This window comes from Anser anser (genome assembly GCF_964211835.1).
Source record: "Anser anser genome assembly, chromosome: 1".
Classification (NCBI taxonomy): Eukaryota; Metazoa; Chordata; class Aves; order Anseriformes; family Anatidae; genus Anser; species Anser anser.
The window spans coordinates 6,671,792-6,690,296 of record NC_139720.1 but is presented as its reverse complement, the minus strand read 5'-3'; the positions used below and the strand labels follow the sequence as shown (position 1 = coordinate 6,690,296).

General features: G+C 41.4%; 1 protein-coding gene across 4 annotated transcripts in view; it reads left to right on the top strand.

Moving 5' to 3' along the window:
* Positions 1-1,749: 1,749 nt before the first annotated feature.
* The window catches only part of UPF2 (UPF2 regulator of nonsense mediated mRNA decay), a gene marked incomplete at its 3' end in the record, with an annotated part of 63,022 nt that continues 46,266 nt past the window's right edge, over positions 1,750-18,505 (top strand). The window contains exons 1-6 of one of the 4 annotated variants that reach the window (XM_083819770.1): positions 1,750-2,074; positions 7,238-7,617; positions 8,633-9,412; positions 14,113-14,273; positions 15,248-15,445; positions 17,274-17,423. In XM_083819770.1, coding sequence (XP_083675896.1) covers positions 7,256-7,617; positions 8,633-9,412; positions 14,113-14,273; positions 15,248-15,445; positions 17,274-17,423 — 1,651 coding nt within the window. In that variant the 5' untranslated portion in view covers positions 1,750-2,074; positions 7,238-7,255. Of the gene's footprint in view, positions 2,078-7,237; positions 7,618-8,632; positions 9,413-14,112; positions 14,274-15,247; positions 15,446-17,273; positions 17,424-18,505 lie in introns of those variants that run through there. The other 3 variants (XM_083819771.1, XM_083819772.1, XM_083819769.1) reach the window with 3 other exon arrangements.

The following is an 18,505-nucleotide window of genomic DNA, read 5'->3' as shown; positions in this document are numbered from 1 at the left end:
TTATCAAAGGTAAAACAGCATTTGTTTACAGTGTCTTTACCAAAGAGAGTTCCAATGAAGTTGTAGCTGTGGCTGGTGGGGAATGTGGTGTAAATACAGAAAGTACTACTGCTTCAGATTTTTAGTGATGGTGCATTTTATTCATGCTAGAAAAGGTAGCAATACCATTCTTCAAAATAAAAGAAGCCAATATTTCTTGATGTAAGGCTACTGAACCTGCAATTTAGCCCTAATATAATGCTGAGTCTGCCTTTTTTAAACCATAACAGAAAAGCTGCATTCAGAGGCATCCACTCTACATTATTGGTGCTTTTCCAAAAACACCAGTATCTTTGTAGATATCCTCCCCTTTTAACCCCTCTTTTCTCTGTTTAGCACATCACATGGATCTTCCCCATTCCAGCAAATCAGTTTAAGCAACCCAGTAACCATCTTGGGAGGCAAATGAAACCTTCGTGCCACAAAGACACTTGAACAATCGATGTAAATAAGAAGCATGACTTCACCCCTTCAAATATTCATAAACTTTTCCAGACGGAGATTTTCAGATGTGTCTGCAAAATGAGGCATGAACAGCAGGAGGAGGGCTCTTTCCTGGAAAAAAACCTGTCCAGCCCCGTACCAGCTGGCAGAGTACACAAAAACCGAGTCGGTAAGCTGTCTCATATTCGGGCTGCCTCTTCCCTGTGACTAAAAGTGGGTTTAACAGAGGAAAAATCCTGTTTTGGACTGCCTCTTTGCCTCTTCCCTGTGACTAAAGTGGGTTTAACAGCAGAATAATCTCATTTTGCCCCTCGAGGCTTGGCCCTGATGTTGCAGTCAGGTGTTTGTGTGCTCACCCTAAGCCTGGAGGGGCACAAATACCTCGCTGTACCTAAGTGACAGCTCACAGGAGCCCAAGTGCTTGGGCTCCTCACTACAAGCAGGATATCGAGGCCCTGGAGCATGTCCAGAGCAGGGCTATGAAGCTGGTGAAGGGCCTGGAGCACAAGTCCTGTGAGGAGCAGCTGAGGGAACTGGGGGTGTTTGGTCTGGAGAAGAGGAGGCTCAGGGCAGACCTTATTGCTCTCTGCAAGTACCTGAAAGGAAGCTGTGGGGACTGGGGGTCGGCCTCTTCTCACAGGTAACTAGTGATAGGACCAGAGGGAATGGCCTCAAGTTGTGCCAGGGGAGGTTCAGGTTGGAAATGAGGAGACATTTCTTCTCAGAAAGAGCAGTCAGGCACTGGGACGGGTTGCCCAGGGAGGTGGTGGAGTCACCGTCCCTGGGGGTGTTCAAGGAAAGGTTGGACGTGGTGCTTGGGGACATGGTTTGTGGGTGATATTGGTGGTAGGGGGTGGTTGGACCAGGTACCTTGGAGGGCTTTTCCAACCCTAATGATTCTGTGATTCTACGAAAACAAACACCTGAATGCTTAAGGAACTGGATTTTAACCCCAAAATACCCACTTATTGAGGCCGGACCGTGCCAGACCTTTCACGTGGGGCTAATTTGGGGCCGCCTCACGGCTAGCACCGTGTGGGACGCATGTTCTGAGGTAATTTGGGGTTTTCTGCCCCCAAAATTTGCGTCTGGCAGAGGGCAGGCGGACTCATGGCCTCGGGGAACGGCGGAGTTTAACGTCGGCCCGAGCAGCGTGACGCGACGCGAGGCTACACGGGCGAAAAACGTCACGGCGGTGACGTCACGCGGCACCACACGGCGTCCGCCGCCCCCCCCCCTTCCCTCAGCCACTTCCGCCTCCGCACCCCGCCGGTAACCCGAGCACGGCCGCCCTCCTTCAGGACCCCCACCCGGGGCTGCCCCGCGCGCTGCCTGCCTCCCTGCCGCCACCAACCTCCCTCCGCCGAGCCTTACGGGGCGGCCACAACGGCGAGCACCGAGCCGCCTCCTCACCCTTAATTTCTCGGTTGGGCGGCGGGAGGCGAGCGGCGGGGCTCGGCCCTGGGGAGCGACGCTTCGGCTCAGGCAGCGCGGAGGGCGGCCGCGGGCACGGAGAGCGGCGTGAGGGGAGAGGGGGCCTCGAGCGGCGGCGGCGGCGGCGGCGGCCGGGCGATGCCTGCACCGGGCCGAGGTGGCGGGGGCGGGGACGTGAGGGGAGCACCGGGACGTGAGGGGAGGGAGGGTGATGGGGGCGGGAGGAGGCCGGGGACGGCGGGGGGGAACCGGAGATGGGGGGGGGGGGAACCGGGGACGGCGGCTGAGGGAGGCGCTGAGGGAGCCTGGGGGGGGCTGAGGGGGGCGGCGGGGCCGTGAGGTGGCACCGGGAAGGCTGAAAGGGGAAGGGGGGGAAGGGGGGGAAGGGGGGAAAGCGAAGGGGTTTGGGGACGGCTACCCTCGGGGGACGGGGAGGAGGAGGAGGAGGAGCCGGGGGTGTAACACCGCAGCGGTTCTGTTGTCCCACGCGCACCGATTTGCCTTCACTCCCCTTCCCCCCCCCCCCAGGGCAGCTCGGGCAGCTCCGCCAGCACAGCGCTCCTGGGGGAGGCGTGGAAGCGAAAGTAAAAGCGGCCGGCTGGTCAACCCGCCGGCCCCTGCCCTGATTTGCACCGCAGCTCCTCAAAACTTCCATTCCCTAGCGATGGGGTTGCTAACCCTGCTCAGCTCCTTCGTTCTCTGATTCTTTTCGCGGTGTCAGAAGCGGGACTTGTTGCCTGCGTTGTGTAGCCCCCCTACCTAACAGCGTACCTAACGGAGGAACGTCTGTGATCAATTTAAATCCCGCTAGCAGCATGAAAAGCGTGTGAAAAAGCTCAGTGTTCCTAGTTAGTTTAGTAAAGTTGTGTCTTCATCCCGCTATTCTTGAGAAAGATTTAAGTTTGTGGTGCTGCGGTCTTTGGCTACGGCTTTTCACCGATTTGAGAGGATCTAGAGCATCAGGCTAAGGTGTTGATGTTGTTCCTTTTATTCTGAATAGCGGCTACGTTAATAGTGCTGAATATCTCTTGTGAATCTTGTGTTTCCTTGAGGATAAGCAATTAGGTGGGCAATGTTTATGGGAAAGCATAAATGGAAAACTTTTGTTATTGTTGAACTTTTATTTATTTAAACTTCTGAGCCTGGAGTATTGTGAGCTGCTTCTGTCACTTTATCAAATACCGAGATTGGCGTGAAAAAAGCTTAAGTAGAAATTCAGCTAAAATAAAAAATACCCGCAACTCTTAAATAAGATTAGAGTGAGTTAATGTAGATCAAATAGTGAAAAAGGAGGCTTAGTAGTTTCTTCTGGGAAGATAGCATCTGTAAGTGATGGAACCAAGAAGCTAGTTCCAAAGAATTTAAATGTCATTACAGGAATGCACTGCTGAAAGCCCAAAAGCGTATGGAACCCTTGTCTCCTGTCTGTCCTTTCCGTACTTTCTAATTTTCAGCTGTGAGTGCCGGTTCCTCCTATTTACTGGCTTTTGAAGCTTGTGTCATTATCTTGTCTTTCCAACAGTACATTCACATAAGTATTAGGTACTAAATAAAAGTTTTAATCGTTAAGTTTCTCTCGGAGTTGCCTTACCGTGCCCTTAATCTGGACCAAACTACGCGCAGCCTGACTTCCTGTGGCAATGAGACCTAGGCGAGCCTGCTGCTGTTTCCATTTCTCTCTGCTTCCACTAGTTTTTGAACCTTTTTTCAGCCAAACTGGGAGCTCTGAAGGTATAACCTCTCTACAGATCTTGTTAGAACCAGCGACTGAGAAAAATAATTCAGTCTAAATGAACATTCTTGCTGAGGGAAGGGCTATAGCATGCGCTCTGTGGACGCTTCTGCGCTGTGCGCTGACCAGTGAATCGGTCTGCGTATAGCTTGGAGGCAGCCGTCGCACTGCCTGCCTCCTGCAGTTAATTATCGGTAGGCTTAAATGAGGTGTCAGTACGACCAGAAGGGTTTGCAAGATAAGGAGCTGTACCTAGCAGGTAGTGAGAAGGATTGCAACGTGTGTATTGTGCGTTAGAGGACAGGAATCTATCATAAACGAACTGTTTTTTTTGTCATTGGTGTTCACCTGTGGGGGTGAAAGTGCTTCCTATCGCCTAGTGAAATCACAGCGCTCTGTCCCTTTTCTTTTCAGCCCAGCTTTTTATCTTGCTTTTATATGAGCAAACAGGACACGTGTTTTAAAACAGAATTTTGAGTTCCTAAAAGTAATAGGATAAGTTCTGTAATGATTTTGGTGAGTGGACGTGATGTTGAAAACTTTTATGTGTGTCTAGCTGGATATTTGGGATCGTCTCCAAATTTTAATTTAATTACCCTACTACCAACAGATGGGAGACAAAGATAATGGAGCATTGAAGTTACAATGTGCCTTTCCAACATTTCTTTAATCAAACAACCCTTTTGTTCTCGTTTGAAACTTAGCTCGCAATTTATTATCTTGCTTTAAAAAATGTGTTACTCTTCTTGTGTGTTGTTTCGTAGTCTTCCTGGTGAAAAAGTTGAATACAATTATTGAAGAGTCTTCGTGCAATGTAGTAACGGGTGTAATCTTGCTAGTAGTATGTTACAGCAATGTTTAAATGCTGAAAACTTCCTTTTCTTTTTTTGGTGGTGGGAGAAATAGTTTAGCTGTTTTAAACTGTTGGGAACTTCCAGTGTGGATTCGTAGTGAGAAAACAGTAATGAACTCTTGTTGCTTTATGTGAGATCTGTAGAGGATTCACATCTCCCAGGTCAACCCGTGAGGAATAGCTCCCATTTCACTGGCCTACAGAGCTGGAAAATTAGTCCCGACCTTTAATATGAGGGAGTCTTGGGTGCTGCTTGGGTTTTTAAATTTTTTTTTTTTGGTGGCATTTTAAGTATTGATTTCTTAATGACACTGTTTTAAGTCAATCGGTGGTTTTTGTTTTTTTTTTTTGAAACCGGAGTTGTTCAGAGACGTTGAGCTGTGTAACCTCTTAGCTGTAGACAAGCATTCGGGAGCCAAATATGCTGGTACTTGTGTAAGCTGTGCTGATTTGATCGGCCCTGCTTCCATAAATCAGCCTCAGAAATGGCTCTCCGCTGCCGCTGCTGCCAATTGCTGTCAGAGAGGCCAAATCCTGAACAGGTTCTCTACTGCTGAGGTGTCGCTGCCTGCGCGTGACTATCATGTGGTTTTGCAACCAATTTTTTCTTCAGAAGACACATACAAACAGCAGAGAAAACGTAACCCACGTTTCCGTGTGGGATAGTCTGTGTATGAACCTGCTGCGTTACTGCGTCGTGTGTGTGTGGGGGGAGGGAATGTAGAAATAGAGACTTCCTTCAGTCCGGTGGCTTAGTGATAGTTATCTTTCAAAGGAGTTGAAAATAATATTAGAAACACTCTTAGTTGGGTTGAAATGCAAGTGTCTTGTTACTCATTTTGTTGAGTAGATGCAGGGAATATGTGAATCCACCTTATTCCCTTTTTCCAACCTGACTGAAATGTGGAAAAGTCAAGGTAGGGCGGTAACTGGGCATTGTCCCAGCACTCCTGCCTGTGTAAGCATTTAACATGGAGGCACATGAATATATAAAAACGATGAATAAATATTTGCAGAACTGGGACCCTAGTTCTGTTAGTACACAAGTATTTTACGGCTGGTCTCACGGTGCTTCAGGACCCAAAATTATTCGAGGGTTTAGGATTTATCAACAGATTCAAGCCAGAGAGCATGAAGACGAATAAAATAAAGCCGATGATAGATTTTAGTTTGAAGACGGGAATTTAGCATGAAGTAAATCAGGCTGGCGTGGTTCTGTATTTGGTACTTGGCCTCGTATTCGGTCCTTGCGGGACCGCACCTGGGCACCACGTCCAGCTGCGGGCTCTCTGTGCCGCGAAAGACATTGAGATGCTGCAGTGAGCCACCGGGATCAGCAGGAGACCGGAGCACGTGGGGAGAACTGGGTCCGTAAGAAGAGAAGGGGAGCTCTTGTTACAGTCCGCAGCTACCTGGGGGGACAGCATGGAGAAGATGGAGCCGGGTTCTTAAAGCTGTGCAGGGATAGGATGAGAAGAAGGGGGAATGAGTTGGGGCATAGGAGAGTCAAGGATGATATTGAGAAAAGTTTTTTCAGTGTGGATGTTCAGTACGGGAACAGGGGCCCGGAGGGGCCGCTGGCGTCTCCGTTCTTGGAGATGCTCCAGACTTAACAAGGCACGTCCCTGATCTTGACCCCCTGTGAGCAGGGAGTTGAACTAGGTGACCTCCAGAGTTTCCTTCCAGTCTAAATTATTCTCTGTACTTTCTTATTCAATGTATGTTGGGGTTTGGATCCTTTGCCAAATGCAACTACAGCTTAAAGGGCAAGAAACCCTAAAGATGATAAAGCTTCTTCAGATCATTTAGGGGGAAAAAAAATGAGTAGAGAGACACAAATTTGAGCCTTTGCTAACTCCTGATAACTGTAGCCTTTCTGTTACCATTTCCTTATGGTTTCTTGGCAGCGAGGCTCAGTCAGCAGAGCACTCTTCCAGCTGCTACTTGTGCTGTGCAGAAGCTTGCAATGAGTGGGGAAATTTTGGGAGGAGTGAGGAAGGAGGGTAATGTGATGATGCCCTCTCACCACGAGGACAGCCAAGCATTGGAGCAGGTTGTCTAGAAAGGTAGTGCGGCCTCCTCGGTGGATTGTAGGGCCGTACTGGACAGAGCCTAGAGCAGTCTTGTCTGACCTCAGAAGTGCCCCTGCTTTGAGCAGGAGGTTGGACCTCTTCAGGTCTCATCCGACCCGTGCTATCCTGTGATCCTAAATAGAGGTTTGGGATGAGAGAATGGTCTTGGGAGGCATGTGGAAATGTCAGCGAGATGCAGGTGCATGCTGCTGAATCAGGTGTTTTTATTTATAAAGTCGGGGTACTTCTCTTTCATCAGTTTTGGATTTTTTGGGGGGATTTTTTTTTCTTCTTACGTTCCAAGATCATGTATTTCTCAGGCTGTAGAAACTTCAAATGCTTTTACTTCACAGTTCGTCCTGAAAAAATCTTCACAGTATGTTCAGATAACCATTGTCATAATTTAGATTCAGAAATTATCATTATGCTTTCCATCTTATCTTGAGATAAGCTTTATAATTTGGAAGAGTGTAATAAAATGCTTAGTTTTTACCTTCATTAGGTGCGTTCCATAGTTCCAGAAAACTTAGGTGAAGTCTGTAATTTATTCTGATGTATTTTATTCTCACCTTTGTAAGAATTAAATGGGCATGGGCAGGCTGTGAAAGTTGCTTTACTTTATCAACAGCAAGTTAAAAGTACGTATTTTCTTTGATTCTGCAGGTTTGCCCGGGTAACACAATGCCAGCTGAGCGCAAAAAGTCAGCAAGCATGGATGAGAAAGAATCTTCGTTAAATAATAAAGAAAAAGAATTTGGTGAAAGGCGACCAGTGAGCACCAGGGAGAAGCCAAAAGAAGATGTCAAGGTTGGCGTGAAGAGAGAGACTTTAAAGGTTCCCGAAGACAAAAAGAAAAAACTGGAAGAGGATAAAAGAAAAAAAGAAGACAAGGAGCGGAAGAAGAAAGATGATGATAAAGTGAAGGCAGAAGAAGAGCAAAAGAAGAAAGAAGAGGAAGAAAAAAAGAAACTTGAAGAGGAAGAGAAAAAGAAGCAAGAGGAGGAAGTGAAACGTCAGCAAGAAGAAGCAGCTGCTCAGCTGAAGTAAGCTGTGTTTTTTTTTAATGGCTTAACTGTGCCAAATGCTGTAGTCCTGCTATGAGGTTTGGGGACAGAACTATAAAAGATGAACTGTTTGAGTTAATTACAATAAGTTGTGTGTGGTGTTATAAATTGTATGTGCCTGGGCGAGCATGCTCTGATTTTTACGTAGTTTTGAGTTTTTACCTCCTAACCTTTGTTACTTTGGTCTTTCTTATTGGTTTTTAATAGTGTTCTCCATGCAATGATCGTTTAAAAGCACCTGTGTGATAGAATAAAGAGATGGAGACATGTTAGTGTCATAAAATCCGGAATACAGGTTTTAAGAGTCCACAAACTGTAATAGGAGCAAATGTGCTGTGAGTGGTGGCTGTAGTTTTTTTTACTTCATCGTAGTTGATTGATATCTGGATGGCAAACACAGAATGTAACCTAGCACTTCGACATGCAATCTTACCAAGATAATGTTTCTCAGTGTGATACCAAAAGGTATTATAGCGTTGAAGATAGCATCTTTAGGAAAAAAAACAAGTTTCTGGACGTTCTCTTGTGTAAAATATGTCACTTTTGACGACGGCGGACAGTGTCATAGCCAAATCCTAGTTGGGGCAGATGTATTTCACCTCCTTAAAATTCTCTGTGTAATTTCAATAGTCTGGGAAGAAAACATTCCCCTTAACAATATACAATAAGCTGTTAAAAGTTTTCTGTCCTCTTCTGTAATAGCTTTAACTCAGTCTGGAGTAAATGGACTTTTATGTTTATATTTTGCAAGTCTGGTGGGATTAATGTGTTCTGTGTAGAGCTATTCCATTTTGTAACATGTGGGACTTGTTTCTTGGAGCAGTAAACATAAGCAGTGGTTCATAAAGCTAAAGCATCTGCTTCATAGGATTAACTTGTTAAATACCAAAAGGCAGTCTTAAAAGAAACTGAGTTTAGCACTACTGGAAGATTTTGAACTGGATAACCTGAAAGAAAGGCTCTAACAAAAGTTACTCCTTTTTCTTTCTCCTAGAGAAAAAGAGGAAGCACATCAGCTCCATCAGGAGGCTTGGGAGCGCCATCAGGCAAGAAAAGAGCTTCGCAGCAAAAACCAGAATGCACCAGACAATCGCCCCGAGGAAAACTTCTTCAGCAGACTAGACTCCAGTCTGAAGAAGAACACAGCTTTTGTTAAGAAGCTAAAAACCATTACAGAGCAACAAAGGGACTCCTTGTCCCATGATTTTAACAGCCTGAATTTAAGCAAATACATTGCAGAAGCAGTAGCTTCTATTGTGGAAGCCAAACTGAAAATCTCGGATGTGAACTGCGCTGTGCACTTGTGTTCCCTCTTCCACCAGCGCTATGCTGATTTTGCTCCCTCGTTACTTCAGGCTTGGAAAAAACATTTTGAAGCAAGGAAAGAAGAGAAGACTCCCAACATTACTAAGTTGAGAACTGATCTGCGTTTCATTGCAGAGTTGACAATAGTTGGGATTTTCACTGACAAGGAAGGTTTGTCTTTAATCTATGAGCAGCTTAAAAATATTATTAACGCTGATCGAGAGTCCCACACTCATGTTTCTGTGGTTATCAGCTTTTGTCGGCACTGTGGAGATGACATTGCTGGTTTGGTACCGAGGAAAGTAAAAACTGTTGCAGAGAAGTTTAACTTGAGCTTTCCTCCTAGTGAGATAATTAGCCCAGAGAAACAACAGCCCTTCCAGAATTTGTTGAAGGAATACTTTACGTCTTTGACCAAACACCTGAAAAGGGACCACAGGGAGCTACAAAATATTGAAAGACAAAACAGGTGACATTTACATGTTGCTTTTCATTTACAGAGGAAAATATAGTTCGTTTATGAAATGCCTAGACTTGTTGTGGTATCTGTCACCAAACAAAAGTCTGTTAGTGGTGTGTAGAAGATAAGTGTATTATGCTGTATATCCTAAAGTCTGAACTTGCTCTGAACGCTTGCACCATCAAAAAAAACCAGACTCTATCTTTAAAGATGGTAGATGTTGACCTTGAGCTTTAATTCTCTTAAATCTGTTTTTTTTGGTGATGCTCCCATAGCAGCTTGAGAGTAATGCTTATTTACCAGCTGGTACAGTCTTTTCCAGTTGGCACAGTCTGATTCCTCCCTTTCCACCCACGCGTGTTTAACGGAGCATATGCCACAAAGTCTTTGGCTTGTTTACTCTTTTTTTAGTGTACCAGTGTTGTCAATGGTAATGAGTATGGAGGAAGGATAAGGTTGGATTGACAAGGTGTCGCTTAGGCTCTGTGTGCAAATATTCTATATTAAGATGTTGAGGGTATATAGTCAATTTCATTCAAATCCTCTTAAATGTGTATATGAAATAAATATTAAATTATTTAAACATCAAAATATTTAAATATTGTTACATTAAATTATTAAACATCATTACAATTTAATATTTATATGTTATTTAAATGTTAAATATTAAATAGTGTGAGTATACATACCTTTAAGATCTGAATAATTTCTGTTACAAGCATAAATATTTTTAAAATAATTACCTGCTTTATTTTTTTTAAAGCATCATGAAATGTCATTATTGGAGCCAGCCTAAAGCCAATTGCTGGTCTTTAAACATGGTAGTAGTTACATCCTTCTGGGAGCATTCCAGGTAGAAAGAAACAAAACCTGGGTCTCCACAGGTTTCAGTTAAAATGCTGATCATCAGCACAGAGCCAAACGTACGTTTAGAATATGCTCAAACATTCCCAAATCAAAGCTTTAAACTTCGTCCCTCTGTGCTGACAGGTGTTGTGCTGCAGTCCTGTCCGGTAACAGCCCAGTGTTGTATTTCACAGGATCATAAACTGACTTTTGAGCTAGCATTATTTCTCCAGGTTCCTTACTAGAAGGATATTACTGACGTAGCTGTTGTTATTTTTAATATAACCAGTATGAACTTTATACTTTCACAACTATGATTGGTTTGGGTCACGTTGGTTCTGGCTAGGGTTTCAATGAATGAGCGTTGCAAAGGCTTTATGAAAGGAATTTAAGTAGGAAAAAAATGCCAAGAGATGTTAAGACGATAAAAATGACTGGATGGAGCCCTGGGCAGGCTGTTTTGATCTCTCATTGATCCTGCTTTGAAAAGGAGGCTGGGCTAGTGGCCTCTTCGTGTGCCTTCTACCCTGAATTACCCTACAAACTTAGGTGCAAAGCTTTGCTTTGGTGAAAGAATGCAAAGAAGTATCACTTATCACTGAATGAAAATTATTTCTGTGTCTCTGAAATTTTAAATGTTGATTTTAGCTGCTTAAAAAAAAGTTGGGGAATAAGTTTTTAAGAAATGAGACACGGAAAAAAGCTTTCCTGCTGCATTTTATTCCCTTACATTGCGTATAACGTGCTCGGCATTTGCATCCTATGGATTTTTAAGGCATGAGGTCAAAGAGAGAAATTTGGCTGGTAAGAATCCTGGGAATGCTATAGAAATCTTCATAAATTGGATTTTTGAAAAATGATTGTTTCTTGTTTTAAAGAGGCAATAATCCTATTGGAAAAAACAGTCCTCTGTGTATTTGAAACCTGATCCACTTTGCCGCTAGCAACAGCTTTTTATCCCGCTGTTAACCCAGAACTGGTGAAGTGAAATGGGAGCGAGCTGTTCCCTCTTGTGCCCAGCAGCCAGCTGTCGGTTTAGGTTATGCTGTGTTGTCAGGTGAGCATCTCCTGAATTCATCATCGGTCAGGAGGGGAACTGCCACCGTGAAATAATTCCAGCTGTGCAACCTCGTTAATTGGGAATGAATATTCTACCTCGTGTCCGATATATCACTTAATTAAATTAAATCATTATTGCACACAAAGGTTTCTGCGAATGGGTAGTTAGGAAAACTGCTTTGAGGTACACTTTAGTATAGAACCTGACAGTTGTCTGGTTTCACGGCTAAGAGCGCAGCAAAATCTGTGCAGGCTGTATTATTGGAAGGAGCCAACTTGATTGCCTGGTTCTAGTGGGAGTTTTCACAAGTGGTTGTTAGGCATGGAAGAAAATTCTTAAAACATGCTTAACCTAGACAAAAGATCTGGTGAACTTGCCTTGTGCTACTTTGCAAAATTCTAAAGAGACGTAGAATAAGATTAAGTACCCCTCTGCTGTAATATGTATGCGAAAATGAATTGTGCTTTTTAAAGACTAATTGGTATGCTCTAGCTTGAATTTGTTTTGAACATTTGTTTCCTGAGTGGGAAACTAGATTGCAGTTTTACTGTTGTTACAGTGCTTTGCTTTTTTGTTTTTATAATAGCACAGGGTTTCGCTGCTCATGTTTATAAGGCTACTGGTATATTTAAATTTAAAATATATACCTAACGGATAGCCATCTCCACGGAAAGGCTACGTATTGGCACTTAACACATTTTCTTAATCCAAACTGAACTACTGCACTTTAGAAATTGTCCATGCTAATTTTAACTTGTTAATTTTTTTATTCTCTTTTACAGAAACAGGTAATGTATATTTTAGAAGTGTGCCTTTGTAAGAGGGACAGGAGATAGAACTTCTGCTGCTGTTACTGCCTTTTGTTCTCTAGCAAGACATCTATGTCAGGTTACAGTCCCAAATGGGCACAAGGGATTTTCTTGCTCACACTATGAATGTGCTGTGTACCCAAATGACTTTTGTTTACTCTTAACCTGGTACTAAAAACCCCGAGACAGATATCCCTGAATTCGCATTGCTTAGGCTTTTAGACAGTTTTTATACTATAAAATGTTTGGGTCTGTTGGTAAGAATGTTATTGTGTATTTACTGCTTAATAAAAGACTGATGCTAGTGTAGTCATCGGCCTTCTGGGGCAAGCTTTGTGCTAGCAGAGATTGCCTCGTTCTGTATTTTTGGTTCAAACTCTTGAAGGTTCTGAAGATTTCTTGTTTAAAATCTAGGATATTTGGAATTTCTAGCTTCTCTAGGGACACTACTCTGTAAGAGGCTTGTTATTTGTATTTTTTCTTGAAATTGTGTAACTCACTACAGGAGTCACAAGTGTGCTTCTTGATTGTTTTTAGTAAATTACATAAAATGGGTGGTAACTTACTGATACTTATCAAAGTTGCTTTATAGTCCCTGAGTTTCCAAGGAACTTGAAGGGAAAACGTTTTAATAACTTTTGTGTTAGGAATTAAATGAGAAAATACAAGAACATACATGTGGAGAAAGGCTGTGCTTCTCTATAAAAGTTGGTAAAATTGACTTCAGTTTTTGGTGTTTTCCGACACGATAGATAAACTTAGGTTACTCTCATGTCCTCAGTTCAGCAGTTGAAGTGAATCATAGCAACCAAATGCAATAGGGAGTAAAAAAGAATCCTTTTAAGTTGAGGCAAAGACTTGCCCTTTGTCAGGTGGATTCTGTGAGGTTTTTAGGATTTTAAGATTGGCAAATGCCTTTTCGGTGTTGTTTGTAAGTCAAATAATAAAGAATGTTTAATAATAGCTGTTTCCTTAATTGAAAACAAACAATTGTTAGTTTCAGAAAGCTGCAGATAGCCTTTGTGACAGTCTTAAAGTACGGTTGTTACACACCGTTTGGAACTTTAGGAGAACTTGTTTTATTTTATGCACTACCTACCTGCTGTAGAAAGAGGCAGACAAAAGTAAATACTTGCGCATAATGTTCTTTTATTAAAATAAAAAGTCAATAGTTATGAACTATACTGTCTATTCTTTAAAAACAAATGTAACCATTTTTTAAGCAGGTATAAGATGTTGAGTAATATGAGTTGATAAATTGTTGGGCATTAACTGTAGTTAGATGGGTAAGAAATTAAAATTGTACCATTCTGCAGCTCATCCTGGAGCTGCCTCAGTGTGTGTTCATAAGCAGCGCTTACGCTCTTTCAAACACAAGTTGCTTTTGAAAACAGATTTCAATTTGAAAAATGAGAGTTTAAAATTAGTAGGGGCACTTCTTATGAAAGAAATCAAAGAATAAGTGATAAACATCTTAATTTGGACTGATAGCTTTGAAATAACTTGGTTTGTTGGAGAAACTTATGGGCTTGCTTTCACATACAACTGTTTTGAGCTTCCTTGCAATGAACCTCCACTTAATTATTTGAACAGCAAGGAATTGTATTGTTACAGATGTAAAGCAACTTTTTCCAGCTTTTGTGTTAGTTGAATGCTTTACTTTCCAGCACTATGCACCCTTGTAGTACTCTTACAGCATAATCATATTTAAAAAAACAAGGATATTTTATCAGTATCCAAAGAAAAGGCTACCTGAAGGTAGAAATTCTGTGACTGTACTACGTTCAGTTATATTAAACTCAATAATTCAATATAGTTTGGGGGGAAGAAACAGCGTTGACCAAATTTTTGCTATGGCAGTCTAATCTGGGCTATGCCCAGTTCTCTCAGAAGGAAGGTCAGCTTTGTGTAGTAGAGAAATTGGTAGTGGTTCAGCATAGATTGAGTAGATTTTAAGAAAAAAGATTGTCTTACTGTAACTTTGATCTTTGTAGGCGCATCCTTCACTCCAAAGGAGAACTGAGTGAAGATCGGCACAAGCAGTATGAGGAATTTGCGATGTCATATCAGAAGCTGTTGGCCAATTCTCAGTCTCTAGCCGATATTCTGGATGAAAATATGCCTGACCTTCCCCAAGACAAACCAACACCTGAGGGTAGGCCATCTTCTAAAGCAAGTAAACAAGATGCTGGACCTGGCTTGGATGTGGTGGGAAAGCTAACTAAACCCTCTTACTGATGAGTTCTTCCCCTTCATTTATTTTGATTTAGGTTTTCCCCCTTAAGGATGTAAAGAAAGAAATAATATTGTTTTTTATTAAAGTAGCATGCAGCTGTGACTTGTATATGCTGTGTAGTCACAGTAACTTCTCCAGATTGTTTCAGGTAATACAGGAATAAATGGAAGATCAAAATTGTTCCATTTAATATAAAGCTTTTAAAAATATTTAAATTTCTGTATGTTAATTTTATGATGCAATATTCTAAAATGAATTCGAAGTATATTTTATGTCATGAGGTTATGAGCAGGAACATAGTGTTATGCCAGGTAAGTCACTAGGTGGCTCTCTGACTTCCTGAGAACAACAACTAATTTACAAAGCTATTCAACACCTTAATGAATTTCAAGTTTTAGGTTAAGAGATGATGTTGATATCATGAGTGTAACTTTTTTCAGAAGTGATCTTGAGCTTTAAAAAGGTGTATTTCTTGAACGCCTTTAACTTTAAAAGCAAGCTTTTTAAACTTTCTGTTCTTCAAATACAGTTGGGTACGGTTCATCATGCTCAGAGCAATTACCTTTTTAATTTGCTTGAAGTCTATTAATTTTCCTTTCTGATACCACATAATGTGTCTATTGTCTTTACTTCATTTAACTTTCACTCTGGTATTGCCTTTTGTTTTTTCTATCAATACCAAATTAAAAAAAAATTAAGATAGCTTATTGATATATTCAGATTGGGTTATTAAAAGCACCTTAAAGTATACATTGCTATATTAAAGAGAAAATAATGGTAGTAATAAACAGGCTAACATGTTTCTAAATGTATTTTTGATCTTTAAAGGTGTCTCCCTTGCTAAGGTGAGAAAATTGCATAAATAACATTATTACGGTTTCACATTTCTGCAGAACATGGACCCGGTATTGACATTTTCACACCAGGAAAGCCTGGAGAATATGACCTGGAAGGGGGTATTTGGGAAGATGAAGATGCTAGAAACTTCTATGAGAACCTCATCGACTTGAAGGCTTTTGTGCCTGCAATCTTGTTTAAAGATAATGAAAAATGTTCCCAGAGCAAGGATTCCAGCAAGGACGAATCAAGAGGTAGAGTACTTAACTACAGAATATGTTTTAACACATCTAACAGATGAGCAAAATTGCTGCAAGTAATGAGTCTGTAATGAAATTTATGGTCATCAGGACATTCCACCAGTTTGGATGAGTTTTTAGGGAAGTGGATATGTGGGATAGGTATTATCCAAGTTGAATTTAAAGGGGGGAAAAAAAGTAAATGCAATTTAAAATTAATGGAATTCTAGGTTTTAAAGCATTGTTGATTAACCAATGTGAGTAAATATTAACTCCGTGTGAAACCTGAACGTTCACCACCTTTGAAAAATGTTAGTGTTCACTTTGTTCTTTCACTAAATTGTTAATGATGGCTGTCTCATTATTAAGTTGGATTAAAAGGACTGGATGGTTCCTCACTTCTGATGAGACCCTAGGTTCACAACCAGGCATTGATAAACTTCATTTATAAGGGGATAAAAGTGATATTTGTGATCACTGGCTCAAAGCATAATAGAAGATGCACATTTAGATAAGAGCACTGCTTTGGCACTGAGGAATTAAACAAAGACACAGGCTACATAGTTTTCTGATAAATGTACGGTAGGTCAGTGGGTAGGAGTGGAACTTCAGCTTTCTAGCTCACAAACGTCTTTGGAATTTCTGCTTTCTAAAAGTTCCATGTGAGGGTAGAGTTGTTGGAGCAGGTTGCCCAGGAAGATGGGAAATCTGTTTCAAGAGATTTTCAAGACAACTAGAAAAAAAATCCCTGAACAATTGGGTGAACGCTGTAGTCAAACCAACTTTGAGCAGAGGATTGAACTAGAGACCTTTGAGGCCTATTCAAAAGTGAGTTGAGTCTGTGATTTGAAATAGGATGCCTGCTTTGAGTCTATTTTTGTATCACTTTTGTGTTATTTCAGATTTGTCATAGTTTTGTTTGAAAAGATTTTCAAGGTAAATACCATTAAAAAATACTTTTTATGAAGCATAATCTGCAAGTGATGCCTGAAGGAGGCCTGAAAGGATTGCAAAATGTTGTAGAGAGCAGTCGTTTGGAAAAAGATTGGACTAGTTTTATTGTCCAAGAAAAATAATAGCTATTCCTTTCTGAATCTTCTTCTAGAGATTCACAGATTTCCCTCGCCTCCCCCACTCTCCCCTCTAGGAGTAGTGATTGTAAGATGAGTTGGTCTTCTACATAGCACATCCATTTTGAAGTATCTTCTTGCAGTTCTGATTTTTGTATTCACTTTTAAGTTGCTTTTTGTTGAGCTGCGTAAAGCACTTTCTCTCTTACCTTACTTTGTCAATTTTGTTATCAGGTGCAGTATGAAGAATATGCAGTGCAAACTCTAAGTTAGAGTTTGTACCTGTCTCTTTTTGAATAATGTTTGCACTGTATCCTCCAAAAACCCAGTGAATGAATACCGTCTTTCTGTCTGACCTTGCCAGCATGCAAGTTTGTTTTGCTTGTATTTTCTATCTGATGGTTTGACCTTTTTCCAAAATTTTTGGATTTAGATGGCTACATTTCCAAACATCTTGTTTTGTTTGAATGTGTGTGTGTCATCCTTTGAAGTTTCAGGTATAGTTCAGAACATATCAAAGCAGTAAAACTGCTGGCAGTTCTTATCAGAGCCCACTCTGGATAGATAATTGCAGTTTTTAAGCATGCAGGTAAAGCCAGATGAAGGATGTCAAAGCACTGATACCTAGCTGTTGAGATGGCATAGGCTCAAGAAGTAGGTAGTCTCGTTAAAAGGAATGGGGTGAAGAAACATAAAAGTACCAACATGAGGCTACCTGTATTCTAATCATGACTACATGTATCTAATCACTTAGTATTTCTATTTTTAAATAGATTCCAAAGATGCCAAAGATAATAAGGATGCACCTGGGAGTGAGGATTTGGAATTGGAGCTGGAGAACTTGGATATTAATGATGATCCCCTGGAATTAGACTGTGGAGATGAGGCGGAAGATCTTACAAAAAAGCTTCTTGATGAACAAGGTAAAAATAATTGGTTTAGGTGTTTTGTTGTTTCCTGCCTTTTTTATGAAGCCTCACAAGTTCAAAGAAATGAGATAAAACAGCTCTAGAGTTGGACTGTTTCAAACTCCTGGAAGAAAAATGGTCAGTGTAATTCTGTATAATACTTTCTTAGTGTTTTCCTAAGCCATACCCTCTTCTTTGGAATCAATTTCTCTTCTGTTCTGCTCTTCTGAGTAGTCACACAATCAGCTTATTAAACTGGTTAAGATGTTAAGTTTGTAATAAGCTGTAGGACCTTCACCTTTAGTGAGTTATGATCTGGTCAAGGATCTCAAAACAGTTAGGAGCCTTGGTTCCAGCTTCCTAAAAGGAGATACACAGATGGTCTCTTGGAATCAGTTCAGTGTTCTTAGAAGCAGTTTATTCGCGATTGCTCATAGCTTGCTAGATAGCTCAAAAATACTGAGTCAGTGGACATACAAAGGAATGTGGATATTTCCATCTTGTCATTTTTGAAGGAAGCCTTGACTTAGTAGGAGGATAAAGACTACCCCGAATGTAAAGATAAAGCTAAGCATGTGAGAGCGAGATGCTAGAAGTGAGGGAGGCAAAACAGGAAGTGGGGTCAGAAACAGAAGATGCAGTCTTTTAATAGTTCTAGTTCCCAGGGGGTGCAGTGCTGGTTTGAGTATGCACAGCGGCACTGAAGGGACTGATGATGCTTTTGATTGTAACAAGGAAGCTGACACATTTTGTCATGTTAGAAGTATTAACCATCAATACTAGTTCCTGTTTTTAAGGAAGCAGTTGATTGAGCATTAAGCATACTCTCGTCTGAAAGATTAATCCAAAACGTGTTAGAGTGAAACTTATTTTTATCATTAAACAGCCAACCCTTGAAGAAAGTCTTTTACTTTCTTCCATGTGAAAGTAAAGTCATTTGGCTCACAATGTAGGCTTTTTCTTAGTGGAGAACTGCTGCTTCATGATTGTCTTTGCTCGTTAGTTTTCTTTCATGAAACATGGAAAATAAGTCTCCTGGCAAATCCTGTACCTTTGTCAAATTTCTGTCACTGACAGGTGGCTTCAGAGGTTAATGA